At 41.8% G+C, this 18568-nt stretch overlaps 2 protein-coding genes across 2 annotated transcripts; both read right to left on the bottom strand.

The window, feature by feature from the left end:
• Positions 1–299: 299 nt before the first annotated feature.
• On the bottom strand, positions 300–12389 carry lemd3 (LEM domain containing 3). Its single transcript, XM_079654355.1, has 13 exons — positions 11000–12389; positions 8234–8274; positions 7419–7488; positions 7027–7100; positions 6340–6419; positions 6072–6217; positions 5048–5149; positions 4737–4839; positions 3807–3985; positions 3565–3646; positions 3363–3468; positions 3199–3277; positions 300–2338 (listed from the first exon to the last, which is right to left on the bottom strand). The coding sequence occupies exons 1-13, from the start codon at positions 12321–12323 to the stop codon at positions 2160–2162; spliced, it is 2565 nt and encodes an 854-aa protein (XP_079510481.1). The 5' UTR covers positions 12324–12389; the 3' UTR covers positions 300–2159.
• Positions 12390–13137: 748 nt separating this feature from the next.
• On the bottom strand, positions 13138–18365 carry tmbim4 (transmembrane BAX inhibitor motif containing 4). Its single transcript, XM_079654536.1, has 7 exons — positions 18158–18365; positions 17184–17292; positions 16186–16291; positions 15955–15988; positions 15757–15874; positions 15610–15655; positions 13138–14661 (listed from the first exon to the last, which is right to left on the bottom strand). The coding sequence occupies exons 1-7, from the start codon at positions 18246–18248 to the stop codon at positions 14455–14457; spliced, it is 711 nt and encodes a 236-aa protein (XP_079510662.1). The 5' UTR covers positions 18249–18365; the 3' UTR covers positions 13138–14454.
• Between the last annotated feature and the right edge of the window lie 203 nt (positions 18366–18568).

Raw genomic sequence — 18568 nt, forward strand, 5'->3', positions numbered from 1 at the left:
TCCACCACCCCCCCCCCCCCCCCCCCCACCACTCCCTCCTCCCCCCTCTGGCTAGCAGGTTAGGGATACCCCAAACATACAATGTAATGGAAATAAAGCTGCATATAATAGTACATGTTACAATTATATCAATGTACAGTGTTTACACAAAATACAGAGGAAAATAATGCTTTCATTTAGGATGCATTTTAAGGTGACGCACAAGGCTGGAGAAGTGTCATCACGTGTAACCAACATTTACATTCAGCCTCGTTACAGTCAGTGTGGGCTGAGACGTACAAAAATAGATTACAGATGCATTATCGACTGGCTTATTTCGGAAAGTGTTCACTTTATTTTGTCATTTTACACATCCTGACAATTGTTTGGAAGTGGATGTAAGGTCGACCCTCGATGAAAGAAAAGTTATGACATGTGTGTAACTGGTCTAGTGACATTAAAATAGTACATCACCACAGCTGATTTAAACAAAATCATAATAATAAATAGAGAGAAGCATTTGGTTTAATATCAAAGTAAACTGCTACAAAATACCAAAATCTGAAGATGTCAAACTCTACCAAAACTACATCTATGGCAGGCCTTACTCACCCTTTAAACAGTTAAATCATTTCTTAAATCCAGTACATTCTGCAGTGCCAGTCGTCTTCTTTTTAAAGCACAAATTTAAGGCACAGTTGGGTTGTTTTTGAACATTTGAAATGTGCATTTGTACAAGTTCACACTGCAAACACTGAATCCAACTTTCAATACACTGCATTTAAAAAAAAATATGTCTGTCAACTTTTCTGAATATACGGGTGCTGTAAGAACACACAAGCAGGAATCCGTAATTCAGTACAGTCTCCTTACAGGGGGGTTGGAATATTTGGGAGTTAAAGGTGTCGACATCCTCACAGTACTCCTTATGATAAGGGAGTGGTAGCATCATAACAATAGGCTGATTTGATCAAAGAAGAAGTGACAGCATCAGGTTCTATCATGAACAAAAAAACATCCGTCTCACTTGAAGAGCAGATTGTAAACTGGACATGAAAAATCCTGTGCTAGTCTGGTCACACACACACACACACACACACACACACACACACACACACACACACACACACACACACACACACACACACACACACACACACACACACACACACACACACACACACACACACACACACACACACACACACACACACACACACACACACACACACACACACACACACACACACACACACACACACACACACACACACACACACACACAGAGAGAGAGAGAGATGACAGCACTTGCTTAGAACAGGTTTGGAAATATGAGGGGACACACCAACAGTGAAAATGACCCAACTTGGAAAGAGGTAAATAATAAACATAATAAAAAAAACAATAATAATTTGGGAATATATTGGATTATATCTGTAGAAGAAAGCTTCAGGTGACTGTTAAAACTCCCTGATTCTGTCAAAAGTTGGATGCTTAAACAAAATCAAAGACAAAAGGGAAGAGAAAAAGGGGCCATACATGGAATACAACAGAGGCTGAGTCAGCATCGCCACGGTTACCCCTGCTCTGCTTTGGGTGCTGCTGCAGCCTCTGGATACAGATGTGAGCAGCAAGAGAAATGTGAGCTTATGGTTTGCTTTTAATACAGAGGATGTAATAAAGCTTGCACCAGCATTCACATGTATTTACAGCACACCCTCTACAAGTCTGTCCATGCCTTTCTCGCTTGACTAAATAATAATAATAATAATCAGAATAATAACAGGGAACATCATCAGGAAACAACACCCACACTGTGCTGTAATTGAAAGCTTACATACATGCAGCCATTTCCAAATGAACTCCATCATGGCGTCAGTTAGACTGTGGAAGAGAAGGAGGGAGGGTTGGAGTCTCTGCACACATCTTAAATATCCCAGAAGAACTTTGCTTCCTTAGTAAAATCCATGACATTTTAATACAAAGATTATTGAAAAACAAACACTGCACTGCTTAACAACTTCTCTTGCGATCCCATGATGAAAAAAAAAGAAAAAGCAACTCCCGAGACAACAGACTGGAGTCTTCCCCGTTTGAAAAAAGCAGTGAAGGAGTAGCAGCAGACTGGTGCTGTCATGCTGGGAGGGCACAGAGGAGATCTGTTAAATAAAAAGCTGTTCTCATGAGAAGCCTGAAGAGTTGCCAGCGCCACGGTGCTGCAGGCGCGGCACAGTGTTCATGGTGCCTGTGGTGCTCAGGGGGGGGGTGGAGGCCTTCAGAGGCGTGCTGCTGCCCTGGGCCTGCGGGAAGCGCTGGTGGTATCGGTCTAAACGCAGATACTTCACAGTCACCAGCTTACCTGTTGAACCAAAAGCAAGAGTCTGTCACTGGCTGTAATATTTTTGTAGGCTGACCCAGAAGTTACTATCGCAAAGGCGACTCCTACATAAAGCCAATGGGATTCTATCAGTGGATTTTGAAATATTGCAGGAAATTGCTCTGCGGCAAACACAAGATAATGATACTTACACGTTTTTGTTCAGCAGGATATTCCACACACATTAACAACACTATGGTTTTCTAAAGCATGAATGCAATTGCCAGAAGTTAAGCGCTAAAGATAGGCTTTAAAAAATATACATTACTGTTGCATGTCTGCGCGTCACCACAGCTAAGCTAAAAGCGGGATCGCGTTTAATCTGATGTTTTTTATGTCGTAGAACAAAAGGTGAAAATCTCACCAACATTATTTCAGGCATCTAACCAAAAACACATTTAAAAAACGGTTAGCTTTGAGACAAGGGAACCGATAATGCTAAAATGATAACTAATTTCTCATCTTCCATTAAACATACAGCAAGTACTGTTAGCTGCTAACCTTACGGAAATGGTGACGGAGGAAGAGCACCTGAATCAGGATAATTAGGAGATGTTTTTATCATCAGTAGTGCTAGAGAGGTTTTGATTTTGTTGGAAGATTTAGCAGTTAAGCACTTGATAAATAGAAGCTCATAGGAAGCTGAGCTGTTCATAGCGGGTAGAGTTAAAACAATGCAGACCACTGATGTTCAAGGGGGAGTCATGACAACAAAACACAGGACAGATTGCCTGTCATGTTAAGATGATGCAGCAGTTGTAAGTGGCGCATCATCTGAGAGAAGGACCTGGTAACAGAAAGAGTCTAATCAGGCCGAACCAGAGACACACGACCGGACTTACCATCAAACCAGGAGCCGTGAAGTGCCTTAAAGGCTCTCCCCGAGTGCTCTGCAGAAAGACACTTGACATAGACACAGCCCTGGGGAGAGAGCAAGAAGCACGGTGTGACATCACTGCAGCCGACAGGTCAGAGGTGTGACATCACTTCGTAGGACAGCGCTTACCTCTCGGGAGTTCTTGTCAACAGCGATGTGGACGATACCGTCGTTGTCGTTGCACTTCTCCAGGATGGCCTCGTGGATGGCTAGATCCCAGTTCTCCCCAACCTCCCTGAAAACACCAAGAGGTTACAAACAGGAAGTTAACTCAGGGAGAAGTCTGGTAGCTCTTCAGCAGGTCAAACAAGCAGCAGAGTCAGGTACTCACATGATCGGGTCAAACATGTTTCTGATCTTCAGACATGGAGTCAGGCTGTTGGGGGGGGAATTTCTCCGGTCCAGAGGGAAAGCTGAAGAGGAGAGACAAAGTCTTTGATTAGTGTATCAGAACACACAGCTACATCAGTCTAGTCACCGTGTGCAACAAGGAGATAATGTGAGTTTGAGGGCGATGTTGAGGGCGATGATGGTTTGAAATGCTCAGTAATGCTTAAAGAAAAAGTGTTTAACCTTTTCCCTGCCAGACTTTAGAGTTCATGGAGGACGTCTTGTCACAATTGAGAGACGGCTGGATCCACCTCCAGACCAGGAAGTCAGCTCCCCCGATCCTCTGAGTCTCTTTCCGAATCCTGGACTCATTGGCTGCGAGGAACTTCTCAGCCCGCTCCCAAATCTTCTTCATTTTCTTTCTGTAAAATATTAGGGATATTTAAACACCTTCTTCACCTGACGCAATTTATCTATGGTAGGGCTGAACGATTAATCGATTTTAAATCCAAATCACGATTTTAAATGATGCGATTATCAAATCGCAAAGCCTGCGATTTCTTTTTAAACTTTTTCTTTCTTTTTTTCCCTTCTTGTGTGTCAGTCATCCACACCAATCAGAAGTGCTGTGCTCCACATGTACCAGCCATTGTTAACCAATCAGAAGTGGCCCATGATAGAAGGTGATAGACAGATTGATCCAATCACCTGCCAAGTGCTTTTGAAAGTGCCTGCCCTTTCCAAATGGCTTCCAATGGAGCTCTCCTAGATGGTTTGGTGAAACAAACCATCTGAGTCAGGTTAGTAATGCTCCATCACATGTTTCTATTACAGGGTGAATCATAAACTGAAGCTTGACTTTAAAGCAGCCCAACGGAAGTTTCATGTAAGTTTAGTTCTTTCACTCGTAGTTCGGGCTGCGGGGGTGCTAGAGACGGGAGCACCAACGTGCAACATACGACCTTCCTAGCCGGAGATATGGCCGCATTTTACAATAAACTTCCGTTGGGTCGCTTAAAAACAAATATCGCAAATCGAATCGCAATATCTGTCAGAAAAATCGCAATTAGATTATTTCCCCAAATCGTGCTGCCCTAGTCTATAGGTGCTGTTAGTTGACACAGTTTTCTTTAGACGCAGAGGATCAAGCTGTGGCAGTGTTTTGTTACTGACCGGTCCTGAGGCTGAACCAGGGAGTCTCTGACGTGGGGGATGGGCAGGTACGGCTGCAGGTCTTGGTTCTCTTGGCAAGCCTCACTGTGGCTTCGCAACACATCTAAACAACATCATATGGAAGAAGGATAAAAGCATGAGAAATCACCGGGACATCGCAAAAATAGATAACATTTGAATAAACAAACAGAGTATATCATTTAATGTCTTTGTGTAGACGTAGTTCATGTTTATTCAAATCATCATCTTTTTCCTGATCTGTGTGTTAATACTTGCTGTAGTCAGTGTGCCGAGTGTGTGCTGCTCCTTACCGATGATCCTCTCCACCATGTCATACATCTGCCGGGTGTCCTCCTCCTCTCTCCTCCAGCGAAACTTCATGTAGCAGACCACGCTCCACACACAGCCCACCACTGCACACACACACAGGATCCACAGGTTAAAGACAGAGCAACTAAAAAGCTGATTACACTGCTGCTTGGTGGAACAAATGAGTGACTACACTGGTGTTTCCACTGGTTCTGCCATTACAGTGAGATCTAAGATTGGTCTATGATAATAACGGCAGTATACCGTTACAACCCACAGCTTTGTTAACATCATCAAAAAGACACTGTAAATCCTTCATAACTCAACCATGTGGTCCAGATTAGGACACAGGGTTTGGTAAATGGATGGATGAGTCTATAATTGAAATAATAACAAACAGTAAAGCAGCTTTTTGGTCTATTCCCTGGTTCTGTCTTTGATGTTTTGGAAATCTTATTAGATGACAATTTGGACCGCTTTGGAACATGTAAGATTAAAAAAAGTCAGCTTACATTGGTACTTTTACTTGTGTCATTTCGTGGAGTATCTTTACATATTTGATTTCCTTAAAATCTTTGAAAAAAACTAAGATAAAACGTTATGAAAGTCAGCAGACTATAATAAATGATAAAAGTATTGAAATTGTGTCAAGGAAAATCATTTTAATAAAATAAAAAAATCAGACTGTTTGCTAATAAACACAGATTTCATATTACATACTTATATGTTTCTCAATGTAGAACAATTGAAATATATATTCATAAGTTATTTTAAATATATAAATTGTCTAGATTTTGGGATATGCTAAGTTTTATGAGCAGCAACAAATTCATATATAATACAAAGGCCTTTTTGCAAAGCACAATCTGGTTCTTTCAACTGTCTTTTAGTGACATCAGTCATCTTTAGTGACAGTGGCAGGACGACTGTATCAGGTGTAGTTGAACTTATCAACATAATCTATTTATCTGTGATCTACAATGCACAACTCAGGCTTGCTGTTGTTAATGACCTGTGTTAACTCACCAACTGCAATGAGCGAGACTCTGCTGATGACGGTGAAGAAGGCTCTGCGGAAGCGGCACGTGAACGGCATCTTGGGATGCGAGGACTCCAGCCGAGAGATCTCAGAGACATCAGTCAGAGGCTCGTTAGCGACCTGCCCTGTCAGCCTACACCCACACACACACCCACACCCACACGCACACACACACACACACACACACACGCAGAGTGAGTAAATATGTCCCATTTAAGGGCTGTGATCAGCGTGAGGATGGATATCTTGTGTTACCTGATCCCAACCTCCTGGCCTGTCCTGATGATCCACTCCAGAGAGGTCTCAATGAAGCCATCGAAGTCCTGATTCTGAGACTGAACACAACACACCACACTGATAAGAGGAACAGGACAGATGTGTTTCCACATGTGTGGCCCTTAAGTCAGTCTCTTAATGCTCCATGCTCTCTTTGATTCCTTATAAGCTCTGCATTCGCTGAGAGAAAACACATTAGCTTGCTTCCTAGTGAATGTGGTGAATGCTGTACTTCATTGCACACCCGGTAGCGCAAGTTGCAGAAACACTGGGAAAACGTATTGGCAAGACTGTGTGTATTAAATGGGTTGTGTATACAATTGTGATTTTTGTGGAGGGAAAATAAATCTCCCGATGGGGAAAGATCTATCATCTGGAGCGAAAAGAGAAAAGTGATGCTTTTTTTTAAACTGCGCTTCCTTTTCTCTCCACTGTAATTCAGCACCACTCTCATATCCTGCCTTCAGACAGAATTTAAAACATCTAAATCAAAAGAAAAAAGACGGAAAATACACTCTACTGTAGTGCTTTAAAGCAACCCTCTAAATACAAGTTCCCAGATATGCACACTTCAAGACTTCCAAGGCCATCATGAAGCCCAAACCCGGCTGTGTAGTGGGAAATATCTGATAGTTAGACAGCCGTTTCAGATGTGTTTGAACGTACCCGTAGATACGTAGATGCCTCTGCCATGGACAGACTCCTGTTTAGATGCTGCTGGTCTCCACAGTCATACTGACCTGCAATCACAATATATATCAAACAGTGTCAGTGAAAAAAAACACAATACATCTTTGTTATGTAGCCATAAATACTTTTTAGAACCAGACACTGGGCTGTATGGCCTAGCAGTTCCCGGGATAATTGAATTGTGTAATGTTAGAGCTGTTATCCCCAGCTTAGTCTGATTGATGAACTCTCTTGCTCATTTGATAATGTATCGTATTTCCTTGTGTACATTATATATAGAGTATAAAAGGTTCTTTAATGTCCTTCCCACAGCTCTATTTTCAGTCAGTCAGCGGCCACACAGTGAAGTGCAGAGAGATAGTAGCTACCAGCGACTTGGGCCAGGTGGTCATGCAGGTTGAGCAGCAGCTTGAGGATCAGGTCCTTCTCCATCTTGTTCTGCAAACAATAAAACACAAATCACAGTTTTAATTGTGTATGAATGAAAGTTACACTGGAATGTTGTGATGTGATGCTATAAGCCAGAGAACACTTTGTCTGAACTATAGATACAGACAACTCGAGGCTGTACAGTGTTGATATAGGTTTGGATGAGTATAGGCAGTGGCTGCAGAAAGCCCCTCAACAAGACAACAGATATATTTGTGGCCTGTGATCAAGTGACTCCAAGATGAACATCAGTGAGTGACAGCTACAACAACCTGCTGCTGGCAACGTGTCATTACAAATGGTCAGTGATGCTCAGTGATGTCGAAATATCTAACTGTTGCTACCTGATTGCTTTCTACACAGCTCTTTGACAATTATAATTAAGGCATAGAACTTATTGACTTAATGCACTTTGCCAAACTACACAACAAACCCAAATAACTTTCAAAAATTACACACTAAAATGTTTACTTGCATATGCGGCTGCACTGTGTTATGAGTGTTGCTCCACTAAAAGCAAGCTGAAGATGATACATAAGCGTAAATCAGATTTTTATCTGCTTTATTGTAGAAATAAAAAAAGGCTCTGATCTGCTCTGGACATCTTTACAATAGACGCTCAATATTTTGTTTACTCTACCCCAGGAACTCATTAACAAAGGAGAACTTTCTTTCTACCTCCAGGATTACGGTTGACATTACATTTCCTGTTCTCGAACTGACAGAACAGGGGGTGTCACGAGAATATACTTACATACAACTCGTCAAACTTGCTGCCAAAAGGGTGGCTCTTAACTGCAATAAAAGAGAGGAAGAAGGAAACATTAGCGTGGTCACTACAATCACACTTTAAAGCTAACACAGCGCACATTTCAAAAGGCACAAGCTGGTGTAGTAGACGGAAAAACTTGGTGATTTACAATAAGATGGCACGTTTGGAGACTGTGGAATGTGAGTGTAGTTCAGACATCACTTAGCATGTGAGTCAGTGTCTGTACATGAAAGCTCACCACACCAGTACAGCCCTTGGAGCAGTGTTACCGCACTGCATTGATCCTAATCAGGGGTTCAATTGGGCTCAGCCACGGAACATAGGACGATGCTCTGATGACATCACCCTCGCTGATTTGTCATTTGCTTAAGCCATATGTTAAAAAATCTCTCGTTCTTAATATAGACTTTATTTAGGGTCGATATGTGTTGACTTTACTTTAAAATAGCAGATCTCTGTGACAGGATATCGTTTTTCCGCTCACTGTGTGGCTCTGCTCCGATCAGGTGCTGCAGCACCGTGGCTCCTTCGTGCAGAGTCTGCAGCGGGATGTGTGTGTGTGTGTGTGTGTGTGTGTGTGTGTGTGTGTGTGTGTGTGTGTGTGTGTGTGTGTGCGCGTGCGTGCGTGCGTGCGTGCGTGCGTGCGTGCGTGCGTGTGTGTGTGTGTGTAGAGTCTGCAGCAGTACCGCCAAACCCCCGACCCGTCTTGTAACACGGAGCCTGTTTCCTACACCATCAGGTCCGGTTCTAACCAATTTGCTGCCCTAGATTTTAGCTGGTTTACTGTCCTATATACATATCAATGATTTCAAACCTGTCTATGCAAATAATTATAAAGGAGTGCCTTGGAAATATTTGTTTACATATATTGCATTTATCTCTCTCGCTCGATCCCACGCCCACTTTGGCTGTGATAAGCCAACACCCCCCACTTTCATCACTTACAGCGCCCATCGTACAGGAAAAAATGAAAAGTGTAACCGGGATGAAAAGGGTGTTACCTTTACTTAATTATGAATGTTGTTACATAAAGGCTGAAAATTAGGATGAGCGCAAACAGTCAAAAATGTTTTTTTCCCTCCCAGAGCTGCCAGCGCAGCACCCCCCCCCCCAGATCTGGCGCCCTAGGCGACCGCTTTGCCATAGGCGGCCGCTATGCCAAAAACCGGCCCTGTACACCATGCTACATGTATGTCTGCATAAAGCTGAGTTATGATCGGTCATGAAAACACAGAATTTGGTGATGATTAAATAGTTTGCAGCGCAGCCCTTCAAATGAATTGAGATTTCCCGTGTTGATTTAAAAAAGCAATTTGAAGGTTGGATATTTGTAAATCTTTTTTTGTGTATATATATTAATAATTTAAGATGTAAATGAATTCCAGTTTATTTGTAGTACTTTCTGTTTTTATTGTGGCATTTGGTGGCATCAATGTGTGCTTTTGATACAGATAATGGAGCAGTTGCTTTAGGGCCACAGCGTATGTCCCTTAAGGTCAAATAATGAGATCCTCGACCTCCGCCCCCCTCTCGCACCTCCACACAGAGCCCCTGATCATAATCACTCATCATCACCATTCATTCACTGCTGAATCTACTGTATGTGTAAGAGGGTAACTTTTGATAAAGCAAAACATTTTTTATATTTATTTTGAAACGCACTTTGTTGAAATGTCAAATGTACCACTATCTATACATGATGTTCCTGCCTAATATTAAAGAAAACATTATATATGATAATATGTTTGTTTATATCCTGCAAATAGAACCAAATGATTAATATGTTTTCTCTGTTTGTATTTTGACTAAAACAAAGGAATATTGTGAGGAGAATGGCAGAAAGGTTTGTAAGCAATGGGAGCATTACTACTATTGGTTAACATTTTATGTGGTTTCTATTCATTGTGGATATTGATTGGCATTATGGGTAATTATCCGAACAGAGTCTGATGAAGTTTGCACACTAAGCTGACACCCTGGAAGTCTGCACTTAGTGTGCTTAAGAGTCCTTGTATACTTGTTGAATTGGAGATTTGGTCAACACTTAACACTGTCAGGCTTCCTGGGATCTCACTCTTTAAGTTTTTAAGTGCAGGAAAGTCTAGACATTTCTACTCATCCATAGATCAAGGAGGATGGTGTGAGTGTGGGTACTTACATGGTCAAATAGTACACTGCTTGATTACAAACACAACAGAAACACCACCGTCTACAGTGAGTTTGGGGACAGAGTTGGACAAACATTTCTTAAAGAGTTATGGATAATGTTCCTGTCAGATATCTGGCTCTGACAATTATGAAGCAAATCTAGTGAGGGGTTGCATCTGCAGGCAGAATAGATTCAAACCAGGATTGTGCACACTGATCTATGTTTGCCTCAAGTTTGCTAGTAAAATATTGTCACTGGTTACACGAGTCACGACCTGGGAGTAAGGTAAAAGGTGATCATGTTGGGAGGCTGAGGTCTTGTCTAGGAACAAGCAGTGGGAGCAGAAAACATTTCTGTCCTGTCTGTGCTGAAACTAGTTTATATGCATGCTACTAGACATGAAAGTAGGTTCATGACAATTATGCATCGGTTTTATTTAGCATTTCTTCAGATATGCAATGTGATCATTGTTGTAAGTGCCACTAAACTTGAATACATGACTGTGTACTGTGTATTCAGCTGCTCTGTTTACATACAACTTTATGCTCAGGGGATAAACAATGGAAAAGCTTAAATTGCTCATCTTGTCAGATACTTACTGACTTCATCCACCTCCGAGGACCCAGAGCCCCTCATCCTGAGGTACATGAGGCCCAGCAGCAGAAAGAAGAGGCAGGCTGCTGTGAGCAGGAACATGGAAAGGTAGTGAGCACTAAAGCTTCCAGAGGAGGCGACCTCCTCTCTCTTAAACTGCTGGAGCAGCTCATCCTCCGGGACAGACAGCTTCTGCTTCAGCACCGCCTGGCTGTATGAGTGGTTGGGGGCAGTGTGGTTGGAGTGGTTGCTCCTGTAGGTCTGGGACAGACTGCTGTAGTTGGAGAAGCGCGGTCTCAACCCAATGGCGAACCGACTGCTTCTGTAAGCTCCGTCCTCCTCGTCAACGTGGTTGTTTTTACCGGCCTCTCCTCCATGGTTCTCTGCGAGGGACACGTATATGGTCTTCCTGGGAGAAACGGTGTGGCTCCTCAAGCCTCCCGGCGTGTCTGAATCCCTTCTCTTCCCCTTGCCTCCCTCCCCCTCCTCCCTCCGGTTCCCGACCATATTTAAACCCTCAGGCGGGTTAACCTGTCTGGCTGCCCCTCCCGTCTGGGACCCTCGGCCCACTACGTGGAAAGCAAACTCGGCTTTGGGGTGACTCCGTCTCACGTTAGGCACCAACCTTTCCTGCTGCTGGTCTCCGACACCAGGGCCCCGGACCTCCTCCTCGTCCGAGTCTGAGTAATCCCCAGCTAGCTTGCTAGTGTTTAAGTGAGACGCCCCACAACCATTTAAAGAGCGAGAGTTTTTCTCTATTTCCCCCTCAATATCATCCTCGTCCCCCGATTCATCATAATCCTTCCCTTCCGCCTCAGGGCTCGATCTGGCCCGGACCCCCCAGCCCAGCGAGACTCCCCTCTGTCTGCCCGGACCCGGGGAAGAATGTGTGCTATTTAGCGTAGCGCCATACTGACTCTTGTTAGCTACACTCGGTGTTGTCGGCCTTATCTTCGGATGTTGTGGGAACCCGGGGCTCCTGTCTGCCTGTCGGCCTTTTCTTTTGACTGGAGCTTCAGCGTCAGACTCGTCGGAGCTGAAGCCCAGGACGGAGGACTTCCTGCCCGGTCTCCTGCTGGAGCTCAGGTGCGTGACGTCATGGCTGGCTGGCCTGGGTCCCGCCGTGTTGCCTCCGCCGCTGGGGCTGTGAATGGCCCCGGTGCTACGGGTTTTACCGGCTCTGGAGCCCCGCTGCTGTTGCTCGTCGCGAAGCTTCTTCAATTTCTTCAGATACACCGGCCGAGTGTTTTCGGTAACCGGTCCTGGAGTGAAACCAAAGTGCTTTAATTCGGAGAAAAGCTCCTCATCCGTTAACTGCGTTGACGCCATCTTGGACAAAACTCTCGGAGATGGTTTCAAAAGGAAATGACGTATGGGTGAAGTGGTAGTACACCAACTGGGCTGCGTTCAACAGCATGTTGTTTATAAATGATGTTTATATTCTTATTTATGGGGAATTTATAAAGTTATAAAACCATATATTTCCTTTATATACAATTAATACTTGTGGATGTGTATTTTGTAAATTGTGTAACTTCTACTTGTACCTTTAATATATATTAATTAATAGGCTCTTTACTTTCTGCAACAATGTACATGTCCCCTCTGTGGGACGAATAGTTATTCTGATACTTTGAATATTCTATCCTAATATGTCTTTATTGACATTGTGTCTTATTTTATCTCAATGTGTACATTTTGAACTTTTTTACTTTATTAATGTACATTTCGTCTATATAATGATGTTTTGTGAAAATGATCTGTGCAACATACTGTACAGGGGTATTGTTATTCATTGTAATTATCATAAGGATAATACATTCAGGTTTGTTATTGCAAATATCATAAGAGATTCAGCCTCATCCAGATACTATTTATTTTACTTTGACAAGAATATAAGATATACCCCGCTAGGCGCTAGCCCTTGACATGGATGTGGTTTTGTGGTATTGATCAGCAAGTGTCCTCACTTCACTTAAGTCAGCTGGTATATCCTCTACATTATTTAAAAAAATAGGGTAAGATTTAAAAAAGTGACTAAGGTCATAATTCAATCATTTGTTTTCTGTTGTTGTTTGGTAGGACACCCTTTGAATGTATAGCCAAAAGATGGCCAAGCAGAACTCAAGACAAAATACAAAAATAGATGGAAACAAATCAATTTATTTAACACTGCTCGGATACTTTTCCCCCATACTTTTCCCGTCTGGAAAATATGGCACTCTTTATTTTCACATCACTGTGACAACTCCATAAAGAATGTTTAACAGCAGAGTATTAAGCAGTTAAAGTGCAATAAGAGATCAGTCATTAATTTTAAACCATTACACCATGACAGAAAGACATAAATCTGTTAGTCCAGTAAAAAACTAATAGTTTATAACATCTCAATCAAGACATGCACAACTGTAGTTTGGAACAACATTCATATATAACAGTTTATCTTCATAATATTGATCTGTTACCCAATTCTGGAGAATACATGGAGGAACAGAATTGTGTAGAATCTCTAAATCTCAGATTTGTCTCTTTACTAAATACAGTACTAAACTGTACACTGTTACATTTACAATATTGAATATGTACAATCAAAGATACATTAATAAACCCAGGAATGCACTTTAGTAAACTGAATATAGAATGTGTCATCTTCTTGCTGAATATGTAACAACATTATAAAATAGTCGTAAATTAAGTTTGAGAAAATATGTAATGATAGACGTGAAACCCCACTATAATACCTACTTATGGAAAATAAATGCACTCTAAATTTGTTGGAGTGTCCACTAATGCCCCATATGATAACATATTTTTCTATCAACTGTGATCCGTTCTTACAGCACAAAACATTTCCAGGTCAGGGCATATGTGTCACAATTCAAGTATGGTATATAATATATATCTCAATATTTCAAAAGAAAAGCCTGGTGATACAATATATTAATCCTATTGTCAACAAACCCCATGAAAAAGATAAATCTAACATTGGCTTTCTCTGTGCAATATAGGTGCATTGTACTTAAACTATTAATCCGCCAATGAAAATGGTTGCTAAATAATGTAATATTTCCTCCTGTTTGAGTAACGCTTGCTGAATTGAATAGTGTTAAAAACTCTAAGTGAGCTGCAAATAGGCCAGGTGGGGGTGCTAGTGGGCTTTATATCAAATTGGGTAATGCAGATTTAAGCTCCCTTATAATATTATGTGTAGATTTTGGTTGCAGACGGAACAAAAACTTCACTCATATAGATCTACTTAACTGAATACAAACAGCCTGATTAGCTATAGTAAGACAAATATAGGTATGTGATGCAGACGCCTGCAAATAATTCACCAAGCACAGACAGGTTCCCTTTTTTAAATCAAATGTTTGGTCACCTTAATGAGAGAAAGTTACATAAAAACAATCACATAACTGCATATCTGTGGGTTTCCAGTGAGCTGGGTAAAGTGCACTTTTCAGTGTTTCTTCATAGAATCCAGGAGACGCAGGAGGTGCAGGAACAGGTTGACGATGTCCAGGTAGAGGTTGATGGAGGCCAGGATGTGCTCCTCGGGGGAGAGCTGCTTCATCAGCAGATGGGTGTCGTAGATGATGAAGCCACAGAAGACCAGAGCGCCGGCTCCAGCCATGATCAGCTCTGTGCTGTCGCTGTGGAAGAAGAACTGCAGGGGGCACAGAGTCAGCATGAAGAGGGGGAGCAAGATGGACAGTGTTCTTCAGTATATGCCCCCAAGTATTTGGACTACCCTGATCCACAGCTTCCACTCTTAGGCTGGACAATTAATAAAATATGGTAGCAAAGTTGACAAAGTCATGGTTCTAATCTCTTTTTGTTTTCCAATGCAGACAGTGCCCAAGCAGTGTTGGTGGGATTCTAAGCTAAACACCGAGCGGTAAACTTTGATGAAGTAAAGGCTTAATCAGGCCTGACTAACCATGCAAAAAACTCCAATGTTGTTGAAACGTAGCAAAGATTGGTCATGTGGACACAGTTTGGCTCTAGTCAACATGATACGGGACATAGTATAGCTAAATGTAAATGCTGTGACAAATAGAGGGTGTCAGCTTCCTCTGTAGTGTGTGGCGGATGTGCGGGAAAGAGGCGACGTTGTGGCGCTCAGGTCAGGTGTGCAGATTAAATTACGTTGCATTAACAGTAGTGAAAGTAGCAGTGCAAGTGCAGTAGGATGTTTTTCAGAGGCCATGTGCTTCTAAAACAACAACCCTTTTTTTTTTTTAACAGCAGCTGATTTGGGATCTTTTATTCAAGAAGTAGAATACTGAATGTGTATCCTATTTGGTGTCTGTTTTTGAGGCTCATTTGTATCTCCATATTCACAAAGAGGTGTCAATCGAATACTTTTTTTTACTAAAAATAGGCCTTTGTTATGTGTATCTATATTTGTTCCTATTTTTCTCCTGTTTCTTTCGGAAGCTTTTTCTCTCTCCTTGCTTATTTATTTCCCTCTGTTGGATCATACTTTACTTTAGCAACATGCCCACTGCTTCACAACTCCCTCAGTGCATTATTCTTTCTGAATGCAAGCTTCTTCTTTGTCTCCCTTTTAATTGTTTTAATACTAAATAGATTACAAATTGATGTCACTTACCCTCATGAAGCTTGCAATGATAAGAATCCACAGGCAGGCGAACAGTCTGTAAGGAAGAGAACAGATCAGATACTGTAACTCAGGTGGTGGCTCCCTCTGGAGGAGGGATACTGAAGCGAAAACAACCGAGCAGCAGCCGTGACTCACCCTGCGCCCATTTTGCTGAAGTCTCTCTTGGACTGGAAGGTGTAAACTGTCAGTCCAGCAAACACGGCACATGTCAGGCACAAGGCTTGCAGAACAATGGAGTATTCATAGAAGGTCACTGTGGAGAGAAAAACTCTGCTATCAAACAATCTCAAAACACGCTAACTGACAGAATCATCCAATAAATATCAAACTTACCAGCTGTGGCCACAGAAACAGCTTCCAGCAGAGTCTGAAAACAAGACACAATAGGTGAAACTCACAAGCTAACCAAAGCTATAATTACGAGCTACCGTAAAGATTCATGTCAATCAGCAGCTAATCTATTATAACTAAACGTTTAAATACATGATAGGGTTGTATACACAGTGTACAGAAATAAAACAAAGAACTACTAAAGACTGGAATTTATTAAAAAAAAAGGCTTACAAACACAGTCAGCAGGTAGAGGTTGACTGGATGTTTGTGTCTGTACACGGCCAGGGCCACCAGTATAACCAGAGAGCCCAGAGCCGAAACCAGAACCACAGCAGGACTGGGGAGGAAAACAAGTCACAGTCAGAAATACACAAGCTTCATGCAAACACTGCAAGATGAACATTATGAATTTAAACATACCATTATGGGATGACCGCACAAGTCATGTGTGATATTTCGCTGTGTGATATAAATGGCAGTGACTAAGGGAATATGTGTTTTGTGATCAGCGCTAAATTCACTTTTAGCATGTACCAGGTCTGCTCTTGGACATTGTTGTATAATAGCCTACTTAGCAACTAATGTGCATTGTTGCCAGTTTTCACTGTCACCAAAACAATAAACAATAGTTTTCTACCAAGATTACGTGAAATATAGCAAACAAATAAATATTCACTTTTGTGGCAAATACAATTACGGATACAGACATTCATGGAAGAAAAGCCCATGGTTCCCTGTAACGGAGGTGATCTTTGGGGCCATAGATCTCGGCCTCCGTCATGAATTGAGTAGCTTTGTTGGTGGCGAAATGTAGGTAGTTTGTGCCTCTGTCTGTGTTTTAGGTTGTCTGTCTCTGTTTGCTGGTTTTATTCTGAAAAGTGTTCCCCTTCCCCCATGTCTGTTACTGCTGATTGTGTGCACCTGGTGCCCTGTGTTGTCTCCTCCCCCCCCCCCCCCACCTGTGTCTAATTGCTGATTAGTGTGTGTGTGTATTTAGGCTCTGTTGCCCTGTCTGTTTTGGGGAGGTAGTGTGTGTGTGAGATCCTTGTGGCTGGTGACTTTGCTCACGGGAACCGCAAGATTGAGGCTGTGTCCTGGGATCGAGTTTAATAAAGGCCCACACCGGGATATATTTTTGGATGTTCTGCCTCCTTGCTTGGTCGGGCCGCTCAATTGTCAGCTTCACATTCCCTAATCTTTCATCTTGACGTATAACAGACCACCCTCACCTGGTGTGGACAAAGTCCTTGATGGGTTGACAGAACATGAAGAGGGCAGAGGTGGCTGTGGTCAGGATGATCTGCAGACTCAGCAGGGTGTACACCTTCCTCAGGAAATCTGATCAACAAACACAGCAAGTTAGACGCAGTAATACAGAACCACACTCAATATTTGAAACCAGAAACAACTGCTTATGGGGGAGAAAATACCACCAGGTGTGAACCACTATTAACAGCTGGATATGTTTTTAGACCTGTAAGAAGGTGGTAACGTCAATGTTGGTAACGTGTGGACTGGTTCCTTCAAGCCAACAACTATTATATTATACTTATCTTCCTTTTTAACAAAGCCTTTTAGTTAGGGAATAATCTGAAATCAACTCTATGTTCATCCTCCTGGTTCCTACATTTAAATGGAATTTTATTTTATATTTGTATTGTAATTAATCAATTCTATTTCTATTTTACACTCCATCTTGTCTTTTTATTAGTTTCCTGTAATGTTATTGCTTAAAATGTTGTTTGTTCATGCAAAGTTCACTGAGACAAACGTGTTTTGTGATAGTGGGCTATATAAATTACCTTTCATTTGTTAAACGTTGATTAATGCCAACAACATTGTCACTGTAATGGTTTTGCTAATCATACACAAACATTATACAAAGAGATTATACTTTAAATTTGGAACATTGTTCATTACAGAAGCATGTTAAAACAAAGGCATTGCACATTTTAAAAATAAAGAGTAGAAAATAAACAGTCAGGAAATAAAACAGAACTTAAATGTCATATATATATACACACATATATACAAGCTGACCGTGCAAAACGTGCAGACTGTTTGGATCCAGATGTTATATAAGGTTGTTACCATAGCTATAATACAGAAGAACTGTATATTTCCACAGTACGTAGTGTAAGCTAGCGTTAGCTGGCGAGGCTAGGTGCTGTAAACACCACGGCCCAAACATTAAATCACTTACCCATCCGTATCTGGACACTGGCTGTTGCGACATTCGTGCCATAGTTGAAGTCGTCTTCAATAGACGTCCTGGGGTATTTTTCAGTACTCATGATGTCACTCTAATGTTTTCTCAGCTAGAAAAATAAATGTAGTTTATGTGGCTTCAGGAGAAGAGAAGACGCTATCACTGGCGTTAAAAAGCCTGCGCCGGAGTGACGTCACCAAACTGAGTAAAAAAAGTCAACCGCTTTTTGTTCAACAAACTTTATTGATAATTTACAATGAACAATGCTGTAAAGCGGATTGTGGATAATATTACACAGTTTGAGGTTGGGCAACACAGAGAGAACACATTACATTACATTCAATGTCAATGATTATTAATTGTTTTACGGAATACAGTTTGACTCCAAACAGGCTTGCTTTACCA

Source organism: Notothenia rossii (assembly GCF_949606895.1).
Source record: "Notothenia rossii genome assembly, chromosome: 10".
Lineage (NCBI taxonomy): Eukaryota > Metazoa > Chordata > Actinopteri > Perciformes > Nototheniidae > Notothenia > Notothenia rossii.